Raw genomic sequence first — 21195 nt, forward strand, 5'->3', positions numbered from 1 at the left:
TACCCAAAAAATATTAATGGTTCCTGTTAGCCTTGTAAGAACAAATTATAAAAAAACCGTTTCCTGCTACATTTTTAATAACTTTACCAGAAATATCAGTTATAATTGCAGTTGACAAAACATTGATTATATTTTACTCTGTAAGGTGGTTAAATTAACAAGCCAAATATCAAAGAACTAGATTTTTGATTCAACGATTCAAATATTTTGTGCAATACTTTTCCTTTCGTTGGTTTGCCAGTTTTATTGAGTAACTAAGTAATTTTGCCCTTTTCCAATATACAATCTTTTATAGCATTTGTAAAAATATATAGCCTTTACACCCATTCTTTATGATATTTCTTTTATTTCAAAATATTCGGTTTTGTAAACTTCCGTAAATTTCGTAAATTCAGAGACACTCCCAATTGGCAGCCCAACAATATAATTAAATCAGCCCCGATTCCAACAAATTAAATCAGAATGGCTATCTTCTGTCTTACAATTAAAGGGCAACATAAATGTTTTAACTTACCCGTGCCACATTGCCGTACAGGCAAACCAAATTGAAGAGCTTATCCGTGTTGGAAGTGTCGTGGTCCAGGCCGTAGACCATCATGACGGCGCCCTGAAGATGATGCAGCGAGGAGGAGTAAGAAGTGGAGGACAACAAGAGTTAATTAAAATACTGTCCTGGCTCAGATCACGGGGGTAACAGAGAGTCTTGATCAGAAATTGTGGACAAACAAAAATTGGGTATTTGTACACTGCCTCTGGATCTCTCCCACAATACTCACCTGAGCCTGTCCTTGCGGTGTGAAGGCCACCGGAGCATTGCGTCCGGGCACAACTCCGGCGGGCTCCTTCATGAGGCCAGTGGGATGGATGGCGGCGCCCTTCCAATTCTCGGGCGTGGTGGGGTGATATTCTGGGGCTCCGAATGGCGGGAAGGCGGCGCCGGGTCCCAATAGCGGTGGCTCTTTAAATTGACAAAGATTGTGCGATTGAGCTGGGGCAACTAGTTGATGGTGTTGGTGATGGTGGTGTTGTTGTTGTTGTTGTTGTTGTGGTGGTGCTTGATGTTGTTGTTGGTGGTGGTGGTGGTGTTGATGTGTCGGTACATGTTGTTGTTGTGGTGTCGGCAGTGTCGGTACTGCATGTTTTTGTGCACGGTTTTGTACATTTGGTTATTCAATTGCATGCAACAACAATAAGCGGGGGTAGCAAATTATAAATGAAACGAAACAAAAGATAAACGGAAAATATTTGTTTAGTTGTGCCAATTGGATTAAAACTGAAAACTTAAAGCTATCAAAATTATTGTTGTTGCATGGTGAAGGGCATTAAAGTGGTCGCTCCGAGATTCCAAAAGTTGAAGATTTTCTTCCCTAATATCCAAATCTAAAGCCTAAACCGAAAAGGGGAAACCACGGAGCCGGCTCACAGACAACCCACAGACCAGGGGCGGATTTTCCAAGGGGGCGGAGAGCGCCCCCTCTCGTAGTGCTGACATTTTTTGGCTGCGGTAAGTGAAATGGTGTCCCTTTCATGCCGGCTGCGGTTTGGCATGTAAGTTAATTGAATTTTTGGCAGGCGCAGGAAAAAATGTGCAGAATATACAGCCCAAATTGGTCTACGCTGCTGTGTTCTTTGGGGTTCCATTTTGTGTTTTGCTTTACGGCGGTTGCATTGTGTGTTGCCCACCAGAGTGGCATCAAAATGGAACCACTCGTATTGGTACTATATCCATTCCAGCAACCGAACAATAAACGCCAGCCCTTGGACGAAGGCAATAAGAAAGCTTTCTGGCCACAACCACAGCCTCGCAAATCTGCCAACGTCTTGTAATTAAAGCCAAAACTGCGATAAACTGCAAGCTGGCAGGCATTTAATTAACTTTAAAAGTGACGCCACCAAGGCGGCAAACTTTTTGTTGGCCTTGTTTAACCCAAACACTTTAACCTAATCACTCGCAAAGTTGAGGGAAAAAGTGAGACACACACTCACGGAACTCAATTTGCATGGCGCTTGTTATGCCAAAATGGCTGCCCGAGTTGCCATTTCGGAGCTGTTTTTGTTTTGATTTGATTTAGTTGCACCACGTCGTCCTGGCAAAGCCGGATTCATAGCGAGCAGTGGCTTCGCATTGCGGAGGGACCTCGTCATGGCTGGTTTATTTTGGACTTTGGGGCTACCTGACAAAATATTTGCATAAAATCCACACACACACACACTCTCGGTGAGAAGTTGGACGAAAAATAAGGAGAGGGAGCGAAAACAACAAGGTTTGTGTATGGGAAAAAATGTGGCATTTTTATGTTGGCTGTTAGTTTGGACCTGTCCGCTGTTTTTTCGCGGCAGGGCGGGGGAACGACGAATGCAAACAACACAAATTGATGCAATTTTTCACAAGTCCTTAATCCGTTTGGATTTACGTGCGAATTTTAAAGCGTTTCGCCGCCCCCAGAAAACTTGACATAGGCACGTTTCAATTTACCAACTTTGCCATAAGTAAATAATCCATCGCCAATGGAACAACTTCGGGCAGTTTGGGTAACGAAAATGTTTGGGTTTCGCCCAAGCCCTCGATATAGCCCAGAGTCAACAACAATTCGGAATAACCCAATGCCTCAAGCAACTGGCCAGCCAGCCAAAACATAGTTATTTCTTTTCTCAAGTGCGGGAGCGCCCGCTGCTTGGGCTTTAATTGAAATTCACCGCCGTTGCTGATTTGCTGCAACATGGGGCGTATGCGTGACGCCAGCCAAGCGAAATTGCCAGCCCCAGCTTCCGTTGCTGCCCCCGAAAATCAAGTTTGCGCTAGGGGCTTTAGGGGGCATTGGGCCAAGAAAAGAAATTCACGCCCCTGGCTGGACGAAGACGTCGGAAGCGTGCCTAAAATGTTTAAGCATTCGGGGAATTGTTGCATGCAATTGCTGGAAAACGTTTCACACGCAAGGCGTCGAAAAGGAGCGGTGGCAAACTGAGCAGGTGTAAATTTTCACCGCGCACAAATTATTTTAGATTATGTGTTCGTCGGGCAGGCGGAAGTTCGAGTTTAGTTTCGTTTTTACGGAGCGTTAAGTGTGTTTGCGCGTTAGCGACGCAGCAACCGCAGTCATTTGCATACACAAAATTTGCTGTTTGGATTACGTATACGACAAGTGTGTCGCGATTAAGTACCTAGTTCGTTTGCAATTAGGGAACTTTTGCTGTGCGGATATGAAAGTTGTTAGTGGACAGGACATGTGGTTAGAAATTTAACATTTTGTATTTCTACCAGGAATTTAACTTGGCCTTGCAGGAGTGGCATGACAAAACAAAATGGAGGGTCGGTCTGCAACAAAGAACGCATTTCTTCAACCAAACCTGAAAACGGGCTGCCCAGAAATCCATTAAAACCCAGCCTCTCTATGTGAGTGTATGTGGGTGGCTGGGTGGTTGTAGTACCGAAAGCTAGACAAATAAAAGTACGTATATGGCCACAGTTGTGTGGGTGGGCTGTTGTGGTCCACAAAGTATTTATGCTGCAAATTGTTGCATACTTTGTGTGCCGTATTGGCACACTTTGTCAGCAGGCGCTGGGAAAACGAGGATTGGGAGCGAAAGTCGGTCCAATGAACAGGGTAATGGCTGGCAAACAAACAACATGGTGCATCATATCCCCGCACAGCCCCAAGCTCGTTCACCTTAATTGCAATTTGCTTAAATGTATGCTACAATATTTTTCAGCTGCAGTTACACACATCCCTGCTTCACCCCAGCGTTCAATGATTTTCAATTTGTTAGCATCAACTTATGAGCACATCGCTAGTTGCGAAACTGTACTGTAAAATATGCCAAGAGTCATGACGCTGCTGCTGTTGTCCCGTTTATCTGGTTGCATGCACAGCGCCACGCCCATCCCGACCGCCCACCGCCCATCGCCCATAGCCCATCAGCCACCCTCATCCCCTCTCGAATTTTCTCCCCTGTTTTTCCGACTCGTGCGCGCTCACTCACTCGCCCCGTCATGTGACATTAATTTTCCCCCAACGCCCCCGATATGCGCATAGTTTGCGCTCACGTCTTGCATAAACATTTCCATAAGCAGCTTCAAAATTGAATTTGTTTTCATAAGCAAAACTATTATGTTGGCAAAGAGTTGTCCCTGTGTGTGACACGATGATAGCAACAACATCAGCAGCAGCTATGAACTCCAGTGGAGAGAACTTATAAAAAAAATAATCATAATAGAGAAGAGATTGCGGGCAAACGCTGCCACATGTAAGCTCGGAAACTCCGATGAGCAGCCAGCTGATTATGTGACAATGTGCCTGATTGGTTTTTAATGTTCCCAAAAATCTTTGGTCCCCCTGTCCTTTCCGATCGCAAAGCGCACAGCTTAAAGCCTTTAACTGAATAGAAGCCAGCGGAAATGCCAATGCTTATCAAAAAGAAATCAGGAAGCGCAGAGACAACGACCCCCGGCAATGAGCCAATTTATATGCGTTACGCAAAGCCCCATTCCTTCGTAGAAATTAGTCCGATAAGCAAACGCAAGAGCCAAAGTGGGGGGAAAGGATTGCGAATTTTTTACGACCACCTTGGAGCGTGAAAATAAATTTGTGCTTAACTCTCATGAGCTTAATTACATTTACGGCGGATTTTAATAATATAAACGCATGTAATTGCTGTTGTCTCCCCTTATTCTTTGTTTATATATTTTCCTTCACAACAGACGACGTGAGCAAATATAAGCGAGAAAGAGAACGAGAACGAGGACAACATAATTAGAAGCCCAAAACGGCATTTAAGTTGTGTGTTCCACTGGAGCGATAGGACCTTGCTTATGAGGATTTATAATATAATTCATAATCACACAGGCGAGTGTGTGTGTGTGTGTGCTTAGCAAATTGGCACGGCTTGGCCTTTAGTTTGGCCTTTGCTTTTGGTTTTGGCCAACAGACGATGGGGTGGCGCCTAATTATCGCATTTGTAAACAGTGTGGGATCGACCGACTGTCGCTTTAATGGCATGCAAACACATGTGCAATCAGTGTCCGCACATCCACAGCCACACCCACTCATCCGCCCACTTATCGGCTGGAGAGTTCTTGGCCACAAGCTCTCGACTTTTTAGCCCTCCTCGAATTACTCTATTCGGGCCGATGCAGTTTGGTCAAGAGAAAAAATAAGTGTTCAGTGACATTTCGAGAGCCGAGTGCTTCTCAAAGCGATATAAGCTGGCTTGAGTAGCACTAGAACTCTTGTGGCCACCCTCGTTGTTTGTTGTGGTTGTGGTTGATGTATTGACATTGTGGGTGGTGGAAAAGCGATAGTCGACCCCCGTTGCATGCGTCGTTTTGGAAGCATTTTTCCCAGTTAATGGAGCTCCGTGTGTAAATATACCCTGCATATTTATGATATTTATATACCAAAACTACTACTACTATCCTAGTCTGAAGAAAAATTCTCTTTGAATAACGTAGCCAAACTTAGTTTGCGCTTTGATAAAGTTTTTCTACTACCCTCACTTCTCTGTACTTATATCAGAGGGGCAAAGCGAAAATCGATAGTGCCATAAAAATATAACAAACAATAAGGAAAAAGAGTGAGGCAACTATGCAACTTTGGGGGACAATTTTGATATTGTAATTTCGGAAATTGCACGATTCGCTAAGCGGAAGATGGATAGAGGGTAAAAACTGCAAGTGGCAAACGCATTAGCAAAATGTCCAATTAATTGCTTTAGAAATTTATACCAAAAGTATGCGCGAGCGTCTGACAAAAAGCTACCATCGCTTTTTCCCGTGTTCTTCATCAAGCTAAAGCTGGCCTGGCCAGATGCTAAATTAATTACAAATTATTAGGGGGAAAAAAGCGAGAGCAAAAAAAGTGAAAAGCAGCAGCAGCCTGGTCCTGCATAAATTAGGCAGCAAAATGGTGGACTTTTTGGTTCATAAAACTGCGAAGCGCCACATTAAGGGAAATCATTAGGCATATTAAGTGGCAATATTCCTGCCCCTTTTTGAAATTGCTAGGCATAATTTCAATGCAAATAACAAAAAATGTACCCATAAAAAGGAACCAACCTGTCGTTTCACAAATGAATCAATTGCAAAAGTAATCAAAATGGCAAACAACAAAGCCTTCAATAATACCGCAGGACGCTGATGAATGGCCGGCATTAAGGCCGACTGCCAACTGCTGGGGGAAATTTTAAACTTCCAGCTCCTCCGGACATATTATACCGTCCGGCCAGTCGTCGCAGTCATCAATCACTGGCTTTTGATTGAAGATAATCGACGCAATATTGCGTGGAGTGGCAAAGTTTCCATATCCTTCGCCTCCTCATGCTCCCACAATTTTGGCTCAATAGTTTCCTTGCGGAGGAAGCAGCAGCAGGAGTGGTGTCCATTAGCGCTCGTTAGTGGGGCAGCCGGTGGTGCTGAGGTGGCAAGGACACTGGGTGGTGCGAACTAAAGTTCAGCCAGGCGACGACAGCGACATTGTCCTTGTTGGACACGCCATCTAGCGACAGCTAGCGGCAACATCGAACTCATCGTTAGCTGCGTGCGCCGATGTTGACAACAATTTGATTGATCGTCTTTGATTGATGGATGTGGTATGGCGACTGATGCAGCAGCAGCAGCAGCGCAGAAGCATCACCGCCTTTGTCCTGTGCCGTCGACTTTAAAAATCCATTTGCAACTTTTATTGATGCCCAACATAGATTTAATTATCCCCATTGTTCCTCCCACAAGCGGTTTCCATAAAAATATAAATTTTTTTTGGGCTTTCTGGTCTGCCAATCCAGTGACCGCAACATGACACAATTTGTCATTTTCAATTTATTGAATTACCATAAAATGCGAGCGACACAATTTATATTTTTGGACATGCGGGCTGCGGTCGTCGGTTATTGTTGTACATGATGCTGCCTGTTGTTTTTTCTGTTGATCTTTCCTGCCTACCAACGAAATTATTGGATTTCACTATGAATTTATTGTGGGAAGATGTCTCTTTTTTTGCCGAGGGGCGCTGAAACCACAAGATTTACGGCCTGTCAGTTAAAGGTTTGTGCGTGGAATTATTTGGAAGAATAGCTTGGTGGGCATAGGGGCAAACAAAAAGTTAATTTAATTAATTTTAGCTGCCGCAGAACACAATTACTAAGCCAAAGTTCCTAGGAAAACTGCATTAGGCGAGCAAATATTGGGCTAACACAAAAAGAAACCAAACAAAAAGCCAAGAAATGCGCTGTCAATCAGCAAGAGTAAGCCACAGCAATCAAACCCAAAAGGCAAATAAAATGCCACCCACTTCACGGCAAAAATGTCAGCAAATTAAGCCACTACACACACATGGATGTGTATTATTTTGCAACAGAGACAACAGCTGCTGAAGTTGGCCAGGGTAAAGATAAACAAACAAGTCAAGTTTGCCCCCGGTGGTGGCCCTGGCAACCCTGGCAGCCCTGGCTATGGGAAAATAACCTTAATATGCGACATTTCCCGGTCTCATTTTGAATGTATATGCAAATACTCGGTGGCAGAATTTGCCATATTAACTAAGTGATTGGCAGCCGGGACGGATGTGCGTTTAATGAACGCCCACATAAATCTTCGAGTGACTCGGCCGCTGATCCCATGGAAAACAATCTTGGGGAAATCTTCAGAAGGCAACCACCATAAACATGTCAGTCGGCACGGTACAAACACAAACACACACGCATTTCCCCCTGAGCATGAACATACATCCCCCCATTGGTATTTTTATGTATTTTTAAGTGTTTTTCGGCTTCTTCCCACCTGCAAAAAAAAAAACGCGACATCTGCTGCGAGTAGCGATGGTGGTGGTGCGAACAGTGGGCGTGGCACCGCTCGTATTGGACGGACTCAAAAACGGCACATTTAAAAATAAAAACACATCGCGGAGAGCCAAAAGGCGGAGAGATGGAACCACCACACTCTTGCGAATGTAAAGCGTACATTTTTATTTTAGCCACTTTGAAATATATTTTTAGCAGCCTGTGCTTTGCCACCCACAACCGCCGTCGGCTGCCTGCAATTAAAATTAATTTATTTGGCAATTATTGGCCATTGAAAGCATTTATTTTAATTATGGTGCAAATTTGTTCGGCTTCTTGGTCTTTGGTGGTGGTGGTGGTGTCCACCGAAAAGTTGTTCAAACGGCAATTTCACATTTTTATGACACCATCTGATGGCTTGGGTGGAACGGGGACGATTAAGAAAATGAGCCATAACAATAATTGACTTGGGGCAATATTTTGCACCTCAAAATATGCATACATAAGTACAGAACGCAGAAATCTTCAATTTAAAAACATTACACTCCTTGGCTTTTATGGATAAGTTTTACCTCCATTCGACGTTTTGAATGAAAATTGCGTGCATTGAAAATTATGCAAATGGCCAAAACAATCCGAAAAATAGAAAAAATAAACGACCTCCAAGGAGAAACGTGAAAATCTTGGACGACGTTGGCCGACCAGCAACGTCATCGTTATAGAAATGTTAATGGAGCCCGATATAAACAGAAGAAAAGCACCGAGAAAATGCAATTGAAAATTCATGCAAGACAAAAAATGTAAATTGCATTTTGCTGGCCAGGAAACTGGAATAAAAACCGATCCGAACGGAACGGAACGGGAACTGAACAGAAGCGAAATTGATTAATGGCAGAAAATAAATTTCGCATAGAGATGCAAATTCGGCGCTGGCATCTTTTGATCTTTATACTTTTGCCCAGATGCATTGTTTTATTTTGTAATTGAACTTTTACCCAGACCCCTTTTCAATTGGAAATTAATTTCGCCGTTTACATTTCATCACAAAAACTCCCGCACTCTCCCGTTCTTCAACTTTTGGCCCCAGGACGATTGATTGATTCGATCTGCAAATGTTGATGTTCGTGTGTGTATTTGTTTGGGCTCTTTGTGTGCGAGTGTGGGGGTGTTGTGTTTGGTGTGCGTGTGTGTTTGAAATGTGCTCTAGTTTTAAATGTACTTACGGCTCTCAAGCATAACAACATTTTCGGGTATAGAAAACAGCGACTTACCTGAAAAGACAAAAGAAAATAATCGCGTTTAATGATTTGTGCAAGCGTTTAAAAGCGGCACAATATATATATATATTTGGTATTTAATAATTCAAACAGTGAGTGAGTAGTACAAGAATTCAATTTGAATAATTCATCTGTGTTGGACAGTGTTTAGCGACAAATGTTGCACAAGGTGGGAAAAGGAATAATCAGTTCATTTTCAGTATTGGGAAATGTAGAATTCAGTTCTTAAACACTGTTTTCGAAGTGTTGTTAGTCTGACAGTGGTGATAAGTAATTTTTTTTTTGCCTAGTCATGATGTCTGTCCTTTTCTTATTTTAAGAACGGATTAAAGAAAAAAAGAACGAGAATAAATCTTAGGGTTAACTAATAAGCATGTTACAAAATTTAGACAATTATTAGGTTTTTGGTTTATATAATTTTCCGCAGCTAAATAATTTACAGTCGGAATTTATACACAATGGCAGCCATTTTAGTTTTTTTCTCAAACCCTTGTGAAAAAAATTTATAGTCGACCCAACGTACGACCCCATTGCTTACCGTTGTACAACCCGTTACTCGGGTTATAGGCGTTGATCGGCTGGCGTTTGCGGTAGACATTGGGGTTGCCGCCCATGCCTCCCATACCACCCATGCCGCCTATCGGATTGCCCCCTGGATTTCCGCCGCTCAAAATGGCGCCGGCCTGGCCCGGCATGTAGTTGTAGTTGCTCTTGTTGCCGCCGAACTTGCGCGGCTGCGAAACGACGGCGGTATGGAGCATCTGGCCGGGCGGCACTTGCTGCACCGTCTGCTGCTGCATTGTCTGCGGCGGCAGCTGCTGCGGCTGGGGCTGCCACAGGAAGGCACTGGCATTGGCATTTAAGTTGTTCATGCTGCGGCTCTTCGGGGAATCGGATTCGGATAATTTGAAACCACAGAACTTGATGGATCAATGCAACGTGGTAACGCAGCAACAGAAAGTTTTGTTGGTAGCACGGTGGAATGTAACGCGGTACAAGCGAAAACGGTATAAGTTAACACTGTATTAAGGTAACACAACACAAATTTTTCCGTCTGAGTTTATAAAATCTTTTTTTTGGTTTTTATATTTTATATATATTTGTGGGTATTGTATGCCTAGGTGTACTTTACGGTAAGACGTCTCACAGACGAATGACTTGCAGGGCCTGCATTTTGACAGTCCTTATTGCAAAAGCCTACTAGTAAGATTTTTTCAGGATTTTGATCTGTCAAGGGCCTGCTGCGCGAAAAGTTATGATAGGGTAGCCGCAATCGTTACAGCTCAGGGTCGCAACCCTTTCGCATGGGAGTTGCCGCATCAACTATCGGTTATTTTCAGAAACCCTGTTTTGTGTGACTAAAAAGAACTAAGTGGCAACTTTAACAGCTGATTTATGGGGTTCAAACCCCACTGGTGTGTTTATTTAATTTGAATTACAAAAGTATGCTACGAAAAAAATTGGTTTGGAACTTAATCCTAGATTCGTATCTGGATAGAATTAAGCTGAAATTTTTTGTGGATGAAATTAGGAAGCTAAATTTATAGTACCTTATTTCCTTTCTTATAAATCCTATATATGAATTATAAGATGCAAATGCAGACTCTTTATAAACTTTCGTTTTATGCTTGTTTAATCAATTTTTCATCTAAAACAGTTACTTATTCATAAAATACCTTTTTAATATATAAATACACCTTTTTAATATTTCTTCAAAGTCTAATATAAGGATCAAGGATGTCATATAAAAAGACAGCAAGAGCTAATGTGAGCAGTCGTTGATGGAATCGAGTCAAGTTTCCCAGGAAAGAGCCACATTTGCAGTTCTTAAACAAAAGATACTTTGTCACCGCAGCACAGTTGCCGGGCGAGAAAGAAATATGGCACATGACAAAGCAAAGTTGCCGCTGCCAAAAAGCCGTGGCAGCCACGCCCCCCCTTGCCCTTCCGCCTTTGGCCGTCCGTCCGTCCGTGATACGGAGGAGTGGGCTCCCAGAACGGCGTGCCACGAGCCACGGAATGCGCCTGTGTCTGCGAGTGTGAGACCGGAACGTGGCCATTGTGGCAAGTGCCAAAAAATGCCACACGAATGAGAAGTCCATTTTCGGGACAGGAGAAGTAAAAAATGAAGGGGCGGAGGCGCGGCCACACTTGCTGCAAGCATTTGCACAGCCAAAACAAAGGCGGAAAAACTTTAACCGCAAAAGTTTTTATTTACTCGTTGCTGCCTGAAAATCCACAGCAGGTAAAACTTATTCTTTGGTGCGTGGCCAGAAAAACATCAAAGTTACATTAAGTGGTAGCAACGCTTCTAGTGCAAAAACCTTTTAATTGTATGCCAAAATGAACTCGGAACAACTGAAAATGGAATAAGAAAACTTGGTTCTACCAGCAATATTTTCTGAAATCTTAAACATGTGATTTTTTTTAATGAAAATTATAGTTGTTTCGTACTCAGGTGATTGACCAAATTTATTGTTTAAAGACATACGACATAAGAGACCCTTTAACTATTTAGTTTAAGGTAAATGAATTTCGTGCTAAAATGAATAAGAAACATTGATTTTCACACAAATTAGACACTTTTATGCATTTTAAGAATTCTGGGAAATTGCATTCCACTTTCAGGCTAATTTCGATTGACTCAATTAAGGCCACTATTTGGCCAATTAAAGTCGGTCTCTGTGCTCTTCAATAGGACTTCCTCAGGCAGAATCAAAATCACAAAATGGCATGCCTAATGAGGACTGAAATGCATTTCATTATGCCGGCGACGACAAATGCATGGCCCCGAACTCCAGAGCGGCACTTTGCTTAGCCCCTCTTGACCCAATTCCCACCTTTTGGCCCTGGGCTCAGAGGGCGTTAATTGCTCTGGCACTGCCAGATGGATGGAAAGACTGACAGGTGGACAGAGGTCCTGAAAGGAGACACCAGAAGGCCTGGACTGAAGTGTTTTGGGCTCCGGAGGACACACACATTTACTGAATTATGCAGACCGGCCATAGATCTTTTACGAGCCATTAGGCTGCAAATCTGTAAATGTATCCTCGTATCTCTGGCACAGATCTCATTCGAGCCACAGTTGTGCCGCTCAATCACCGAATTCCTTTCGATTGCCAAAAATAGCCCACAACAATGGCACCGACCACACAACCAAGGCATTTTTAATGAAGTGTATCTAATATAGAAATTAATTAAACAAAACAGCGAATGACAGCAGAGCATCGTATTTACATGGCCCGAGTGTGGATTGCAAGATATTTGCCACATGCCAGCGGGCATGGTCACCCCCTGGGAGCTAAAAAAAAAAAATAGATGAAAAAAAATATGCCTGGGCGTGGCAGGGGGGGGGGCTGTTCATCATTGCCTTCACAGGTGACAGCACAAGTTCAACGTGTTGAGTGAAAACAGCAACTCAGCTGCTGGCATTCCCGAGTTTTGGGGTTCATTCATTATGCTTATTAGATTTGCCTGTCTGAGCCATTTTGTGCCTTCATTCTCTATTGTTATTTTAGCACATTCATTACGATGCAAAACGCAGACAAGGCAAACGAAATCATTAGAGGCTGCGTTCAAATTTAATTACATTAAAATGTCTTGAACAATTTCGGTCTGTGTATCTGTTCTATTTCAAATACGCTTTGCATCTTTGAAGCATTTTGTAATTACTAAATTCCAAGCTAAAATGCAGTTGAGATATGCCGGAAGTTGCCAAAACGCTTTATTGGTGCTTATGAAAATGTTATGATAAGTTCAAAGCATGTTTTACAGACAAATAAATTGGATCATATATTTTTATATATTTTAGATTATACAAAATATTTACTCTAACTAAATTGATCATAAATGTGGTAAAACAGGTGCATTACATTACGCTAGTTTTTCATTTTATGATATAATTTTGTTTGAAAATATTTTATAAATCTATAGCACACTAAAAACCTACTAAATCTTTTACCCCAGTATATTGCGTTAAAAAAGTAGAACGCAAGCGTTGTGTAAGTGCCCACTACTCTCGCAACAGTTTAACAACTTCCGCAGGCTGCTGAAGTCGGAACAACGAAATTTCACTTTTCCTTTTGATATGTGACATTTATGGCCAAGGCAGTTTTAAGCCAAAGCTGCAGTTTTACCTCCACAGATAACGCCAAAAGTGTGTGAAAGTTGGCAGAGAGTTTGTCATGCAATTAGAGCAACATGCGACGACATGGACGACGACGAAGACAGCTCTGGGAAACTCACGCTCCGGTTGGGAATGCGTTTTCCGTTTTCCGCTTGCCCTGGCCCTGGCTCAGCTGGAAAATCAAGTTTTCCCATCTCGCCGCTGGAGTGGAGTGTCCATTGCCAGGAAATAAAGCAGCAAACTGGCGGCCAAAAGTGGTTTTCACCAATTGAACTCGTTTGCCGTTGCTGTCTGCAGTATCTGTTGCTGGTAGTTCGCTTCTGATGCAAGCAAATCGAACGGAATCGAACGATTTCGAACGAAATCGAAATCAAAATCACTTTCGGAATGTGCGTTGCCTTGGAGCCATTGAACCAAGCTCATCAGGAGCCATTGGCCATCGCCATCGCCATCATCGTCATCGCGGCAGTTATATAAGTTTCGATGGGAAACCCGTCCAGGGATTCGGTGCACTGCGACGTTTATTTGTTTGTTTTCTATTTCAACAGCGCAAATAGAAATATGCGTAAGTGGGGGAAACATTGTTGCGGCGAAAGTTTTCCCTCCATCGGCTGACCACGAGCGTATATGATGGCTCTTGGCCATAAACGTTCCTCTTGCTGCCATAAAAACTGGAGCGATTGAGGCGGTGGAAGTGGGAGTGGAAGTGGAAGGATGTGGCGCAGAGGAAGTAAATAATGCGGTGAAATGAAATTGGCGAAATGAGAAATGGAATATTGCGGACACAAGTGGAGCTTGAACAAGAGATGGAAATTCAATTTACCGGAGAACTCCTTGGGCAGTCAGGAAATTCAAAACAAGAACTTCCTTTCTGCATACAGAAACAAAAACACATTTAATTAAAAAACTCGGTTAATCTTTATATTTTATCCCATTTAAACAAATCTTCAAATAAATAGACGTGCATAATCTAATAAGCCGCAAACATAAGTCCGCCCATAAATATTCTGACCGTCATTTTTCTGTCACATCAAATTAATGCATTAATTGCTGAGCACAGGCTAAAATGTGAAATATGTTCCCGAAATATATATGCAGTGGGATTTTCGCGACAGATTTCGGCGCGGAATAAAATGCACACAAAATTTCGCTGTGCGCCGTTTAAGTGTCGTAAACAAATTCGAAATCTAATTCTAATTGGGCTGCAAAAATACGCCACATTAAAAAAAAGTAATAATCCTAATACAACACACACTTTAGAACATTATTCCAAAACTTAATTCTGTGATAAGCAAATAACAGTTCCAAATTAACTTGTTACATTTGTTTGAATCCAATTAATCCTCATTTAATGTACATTTTTCTTACTGTGCATAGAAAACCACGCATAGATCACTGCGATTTAAGTGTCTGAATATTTTCCAAGCGCCTGAAATAAACAAATGCCCAAATAAACAAGCATCCAGCGGGACAAACGACGGACTTTCCGATGAAGAGACCCCCACTGCCCGACAACTCTTGCATAATTTGCAAATTTTATTTTCCCACACAGAATCCGTATTGAACAATTTCATTGAAAACAGGCGCACGCAGAAACTATCAACAACTGAGCGTCATATATAAAGCACTGGGAAATTGTAAACAGTGCAAACCGCTAAGCAAAAAGAGCTTCGCAGTCCATGTGGTTGAGTGGAAATTTGATTTTGGCGTCTCATTTATGAGGTAGATGCGAAACAATATTCAACACATTGCAGGCACAGAATCTGTTTCCATTAATCGCTTTTATTTCACGCGTGCTTCTGCTCTATTTGTTTGCCTTTGGTGTTGTTAATGAATAACCATTTCGGCCAACTTTCCAAGTGCGATGCAAGGTCAATGCCAGCACAAATTTGCGAATAAGAGATATTAAAATTGTGAATATTTAGCTGGAGATTGGTAGGCATGGAATACATTTTACTAATCTTATATAACATGTGGGACTGCGTTAACGATCGATTTTCGATTCGCAGCATTTAAAATTTAGATTATACGGATGATAAGCAGCAAATTATATTTTTACCAAATTAAATAATTTATTACTAGTCCGTTCTTTAAGAAGAAAACAATTAGTTTAAGTAAAATGGTAATTTCTTTAAAAACTGTAAATATTTTTTAACCCATTTTCCGAACAGAATCACAGGTTTCTATTGTTGTTCATTTTGCTTTTTGGCGTGGCAATTGCAAGAAAGTCCCATCGAACTGAAATGTGTCATCCGCAATTAACCAGACAAGATCTATTCGATTTGGCCGTAACTTCCGGCGTCAAGGTGCTGATCCGGCAGGTGGAGGGGTTTAATGGAGACTTGCCGCTCTCTTCGAGTCTTATGGTTCATATCACCACAGTGGCCTCCAAGTATATCCTGTCCGGGAAGAGCATTAGGTTCATTCTCAGGATCCTATATGTAGCGTGCAAGCTGAACAAACCGTTGCCAAAAGAAAAAACGGTACAAGCTCCAGTCGAAACCGCATTCTTATGCTTGTTTGAGATGGGAGTCGAAAAGTGCTATTCATACAAGGACAAGGAGGAAGGCGACTTTTCGATAGAGACTCCATGAATCACGTATTCTATACTTTTGTTACCCATTTCATTACCACATCGTCCATTATGTATATATAAGAATAATGTTATATCTGAATCCTTTTCAAATGTAAAAGTAAAATTTGATTTCCTAAATCTAAAATAATACAATTTAAACAGAATAATTTTAGTTTTGGATGAAAAATTCCTACAGATAACAAACTAGACTTTTACTAAATTGCGATCATTTCCCTACCAAATAAAATCAAATGTATCACTTTGCTGATTCTTTGCTGCAAATATAGTGTGGCACTTTATAAAAAGAATACTGCTCCATTCCTTCTTGTCATGCGCACTCAGCAAATTAAAAAAATGCAATGTGCCGGCAGGATTGGATTCTTCATAGCCAAATGGGAACCACAAGCCTCGATTCGAACAACAGCCGACAAGGTCTGTCGTTTATTAAAATCGGCAGCACATGAGAAATAGGGAAAATGTGGTAGAAAAAGGGTAAAAGGGGACCGGGTTGCACTGGAGCCTTGTCACAAACATATTTCATAAGCTTTGCCGCCAACGACGCAATTAAATGTCAAAGCGCTGCGCTGCCATTTTGTTATTTGATTGCCCAGAGGCAGTCGAAGCTAGAGCAATAAATTGTGGCAGCCTGTTGGGAGTTGCAAGTGCAACTGCAACGGCACAGCAGCACCTGCTACCGTTGCTTTTTGTCCAAACAGACATGAGCGAGACAGGTAAATAAAATAAGCACCACAACATACACAGAAGAGGTGTGTTTGTCAGACAGCAAGCAGGAATTTGCTTAAGTTTGTTAATTAACGAGGGTAATGCAAATTCAATGTTTTTATTTAATTTCCACGTAAGCCCTCTTCACGTTTTTCCGACAGATTGACTAAAGGGACCAAGCGTCGTATGCGCGATCACCACTGAAAGGCTTTAATTGCGCATACGCCTAGTGGGCTGGCTAATAATGGCCCTCATGGACCAAGAGCCAGTGCTGTGCATTTTTGGGGAAAAAGAAACGTAAAAACACTGCCCTGTGGCAGCGTATAAATCACGCATACGCCATGCTGTACCTGCCAAGCAATTGATTTATGCTCGCCCAAATATTTTCGCCCAATTTTTAAGTAACTTTTATTATGACAAACACCGTGGCATCTGACGCTATGCTTCATTCCTGATTTTTCCCAGCATCGAAGCTCATCCTGGCTCGATTCCTTAACATTTGGCAGCACATCGGGGGAGCGTTTGATAAATGGCCGCCTATTAAGCGAGCACTTAATGGTGCATAACGAGTGATATATTGACAGCCAACAGTGTGCCTGGCATGTACTGAGCCGGCTAAGAAATGGGTCAATTAATAGCCAACTGACTGGGCCTAAAATCCCTGCTCAGTTTCATTTTGCTGACTAAACCAAATTCCCCTAGGCTTGGCCATTGTAAATTCGCTAACAATAAACGCACTCGCTCAAAATCTCATTATGTTAAGTAAAAGAAAGCTTGTGTGTGCGTCGTGAAAACAAAGACCAAAAATTATTACCACTTTTGCTGGTCTTGCAGCAAATTGAATTGATTTTAATCTCCATCTTTGAACACAGGACTCCCCTGTTCCAATAAAATTTGCATTTGAAATCGCTTTTCAAAAAACTTGCACAGGAGCCGAGTCGTGTGTATAGTATCTATGTGTGTGTTCGTGTGTGTCTGTTTCCTCTGTGAATTAAATTCGGGCCCAATAAAAAAGTTGAAAGAGAGCGAGCAGAAAAAAATTTGCAAACACTCGGCCAACTTTTATGCGTGTGCCGGATACGATAAGAGCCACAAGGCGATGCCAAAACAGATACAGAAACGGCACGAAGTTGGCGAGGAGAAGCTGGGGATGTGTGTACCCACAATCTGCCCGCTCGCAAATAAACTTAAAAGACATATGAAAATCAGTTTTTGAATATTGGCGAAGAGCAAACAGGCAGGCAGACTGTTGCGTATCCTTCGCTCCACCTCCTTCCTGCTGCTGGAACAGCACTTGGTCCTGGCACACAGCCAGTAGTGGGAATGGAGGCGGAAAATGGGGAATGGCGGTGGTGAAAACCCCCGGGCATAGCATTAGGGTAAATGTATGCACAAGTATGTACGAGTTCCACGGAGGCGGATGGCTTCGCATATCTCTGTGAGCCGGCATGCAGCTAGCAGCCAGAAGCCAGCCGCCAGCAGCAAATGTAGTACGAGATATTTAGATTTTTGGGTCATTACTTTGCCAAAGAAAACTCGTGTAATGCCCCTCCATTCGGGAGATTATGGCCCAACAAATTTCTCAGCTATAGATTGAAAAGTCAGACCGCTCGTTCGTTCGTTCGCTCGCTCGTTAAATGTTTGCTAATCCCGCACTGCATTTATGCTGATGCTGTTGAACCATTCATTGGATCAAACGCCACTCGGAACACAATTATCGCATCAACACCACGAAAAACCACATAATGCCCACGCAACGCGGCGTAAAGCATTTTGAAAATCATGTTAGCTCACGGCCTAAATGCTGAAAGGCTATAATGCACAAGAATAGGCTAATAGCAAACACTTGTACGTTTGCGATGTAAATTGCGCGTGGCCAAATTGTAATGAACAAACGCGAATCGAAAATACCTAACGAGTCGGGCGAAAAATAGGGGAAAAACTGTTCGAAAAAGAAATTACCACAGGTAAACGAACAATTTTTTCATTCATCGCCTCATCAGCCGCTGTACACTTTCGTTTCCCTTGGCAACCCCTGATTGCCACTAGAAATTTATTATCGAACGTTTTCTTATCAATGGAACTATTAAAATCGGATTCAGTAGCTGTGTTAAGTATGCTTAAAAGATTATCTTCAACGATTTAACTACTGCCAACAATCTCGAATTATGTTTACATTTAACTTGACAGTCAAGTGGTAACCGAATCATTAACTTAAGTGAATTAAGTGAAGACTTTGTAAAGGGGTCAATTAAAATGTGGACTCTGTTTAGTTGTTATCAAAGCTACCTACCGAGTTTACTTAAATTTTGCCTCTTACCAAACTAGTTTCAAAGTAAACAAGATTTCCAACAATTCCGAAACTCGGTCCATCAATTAAAAAACCTTTTTGCTAAAATTAGCGCACTCAATTAATTTAGAAACGCTTCTCCCTCCACCGTGGACCAAATATCCTAGTGGAGACAAGTTGCTGCTGCCCCTGCCACGCCCCCGCCCTCGCCTCGCCTCGCCATATACCGCCCACAGACGTACCGTACCCGAACCCAAACACTCACACAAACTATACACCTTGACAGTGAGTGAAATTTCAATTAATCAAGCGGCGGAAGGGATCCCTTTGGACGGGTTAACCCGTGTCTACACAGCAACCGGAATCGACCCAGAAAGCGATGTAGATGTGGTGGCGGCGGATGCCACGAAATTTCCACCTAGAAAACAGTGGGTGAGGGTGGGGCTGAACCAACGAACTCACAATTCCCTTTCGCTCTCGCTCTTGCAGGTGGTGATTAGTCATTATTTATTTTAAAATCAATTAGGTTGCCTTGACGTGAGAGTGCAGGTTGAAAATAATGGGCCAGGGACTGGTGGGAGCGGATGAGATGGGATGGGAGGAGCCATAAAAGTTCACGTCTCATTGGCAGGCAAAAACATTTTTGCACATAACTTTTGGCTTTGGCTTTCGGGCTTTGTGCTGAGTAATTTGGCAAATATTTGACATTTGTTTTTGTTCGATTGGTTGGCAAATTTAGCAATTTTCCCCAAAATTGATTTCTCAAACAATTTGCAATGGTGTTCGCTTTTTTTCCATAGGCAATAACAATAAACTTCAGGAATTATTCTTTACATATGTCGTGCACTAATTGGCAATTACATTGCCCGCAGAAAACCACAATCGGCATGCTTGAGATTTGAATTGGTAAAGTTATTGGAACTTCAAAACTAATTAACTTTTGAAATGCCTTGAATATGCGCCGTGACACCTGACAAATATTTGATTCGAAAATTATTGCAATCTGGTGAGCAGCAGCCTCACACAACGATGACTGTGTAATTGAACGAATGAGGAAATGAATTCTGCATAGCTGATGAGCAATGAAGACATCGCCTGCCAAATGCAAATACAACAAGAGTCAATGTCAGTGCTCACAGAGTGCAAGCCAAATGAGCAGAAGCGCAAGGCAGGAAATTAAATTTACAAGAAATTGCACAAAATCTAAGGGGGCAAAACTGTTGAATATCCATCTGAATTGGCATACTGGACTGGTATGGACTGGTATTGTTGCAAGGGATTATATGGTGGGCGTTCCTTAAGCGGAGCTGTCAACGTTTACGGATTGGTTTTTCGGTCAGCTAGCTTAAGCAAAACACAATGACAAATCTGCGAAAATCCCAACAAACAATGGAGAAGCATTATTTTATTTAAATTAGTTTTCTTTCGCCCCATTTTCACGTCTTTTGTTCGTCCATAATAAATATTAGTGGACTATAAATAGAATATTAAGTGGCTCAGCAGTTCTTAAAGCTTGTGAAGTGGAAGTGCTGCAGCAATACAAACAAAAAAAACATGTCACACAGGCGACATGCGGCTCTCCTCACATGTTGTCCTTTTTTTACGACCTAGGGCAAAAGCTTATGAAATTAATCAAACAATGCAAACGAAAGGCTGGGCGGAGGAGCAGCAGCTCAGGACTCATGTGGCAGCAGAACATGCATAAATCAGAGCCGGTTTTCCCTGGGAAATAGTTGTGTGTTGAAACAAAGTCCCCACAGATTTTGTAGTGAGCTGGCCAAAAAGTCAAAAGCTCGCTCGAGGATTGCGTTTTGTGTTCTGCGTTCCGCACAATTGCCATTCATCAGAGCCTCTTAGTTCAGAGTTGCCGCCAGCTTGCCAGGGCCATATAATAACGCTCTAATTTGCATGTGCAGCTGCAGCAGGATGATCAAATGAAAAATTTCAACGCATGTCACATGTGCCACGCCCCCGTGCCGCCCAGCAGCAAATGGAGCTTGGCAAATATTATATTTTAACGAAATTTCATTTAAAACGGAATTTATTCAGGCCCACAGTCGGTGTGGTTAGTGCGGCAGCCCCGCCCAAGGTTGCCCTCCATTAGGAGCACATTTTCCATTACATGCCAGGCAAAAGTTTAATTGAATAAGTTTCCTTCTTTTTTTTTTTTTTTTGTTTTTTTTTTTTTTGTTTTTAGCCAGCTTGTCAGATGTTAGCCATGGGAGTTGGTAGTTGGTTATTTCCTCCCCATCGCTGCAATTAACTTGAGTAGTGCATAATTCAGGCGGCCGACCTCCTAAGATGTTTTTCTTGCGGCAACCCCGCGTCAGTTGCCATTTCAGTTTCCCCACCGTCAGTTTTTCCAACGATTGCCACAACTCGAAGGCATTTTGCTAATTCAATTTCCCGGCCATCAGCGACGTTTGCCATTCGC

At 42.3% G+C, this 21195-nt stretch overlaps 2 protein-coding genes across 28 annotated transcripts in view; one reads left to right on the forward strand and one right to left on the reverse strand.

Moving 5' to 3' along the window:
* The window catches only part of LOC128254852 (heterogeneous nuclear ribonucleoprotein L), a 102809-nt gene that overhangs the window by 9862 nt on the left and 71752 nt on the right, over positions 1-21195 (reverse strand). For 9 of the 27 annotated variants that reach the window (XM_052984185.1, XM_052984176.1, XM_052984187.1 and 6 more), the window contains 3 exons: positions 8994-9041; positions 777-958; positions 515-607 (listed from right to left, as the gene is read on the reverse strand). In XM_052984185.1, the coding sequence (XP_052840145.1) occupies positions 515-607; positions 777-958; positions 8994-9041 (323 nt within the window). Of the gene's footprint in view, positions 1-514; positions 608-776; positions 1133-8993; positions 9042-9585; positions 10211-21195 lie in introns of those variants that run through there. The other 18 variants (XM_052984167.1, XM_052984166.1, XM_052984170.1 and 15 more) reach the window with 4 other exon arrangements.
* On the forward strand, positions 15265-18546 carry LOC128254859 (uncharacterized). The gene is made up of 2 exons (XM_052984203.1): positions 15265-15295; positions 15345-18546. The coding sequence occupies exons 1-2, from the start codon at positions 15293-15295 to the stop codon at positions 15765-15767; spliced, it is 426 nt and encodes a 141-aa protein (XP_052840163.1). The 5' UTR covers positions 15265-15292; the 3' UTR covers positions 15768-18546.

This window comes from Drosophila gunungcola (genome assembly GCF_025200985.1).
Source record: "Drosophila gunungcola strain Sukarami chromosome 2R unlocalized genomic scaffold, Dgunungcola_SK_2 000006F, whole genome shotgun sequence".
Classification (NCBI taxonomy): Eukaryota; Metazoa; Arthropoda; class Insecta; order Diptera; family Drosophilidae; genus Drosophila; species Drosophila gunungcola.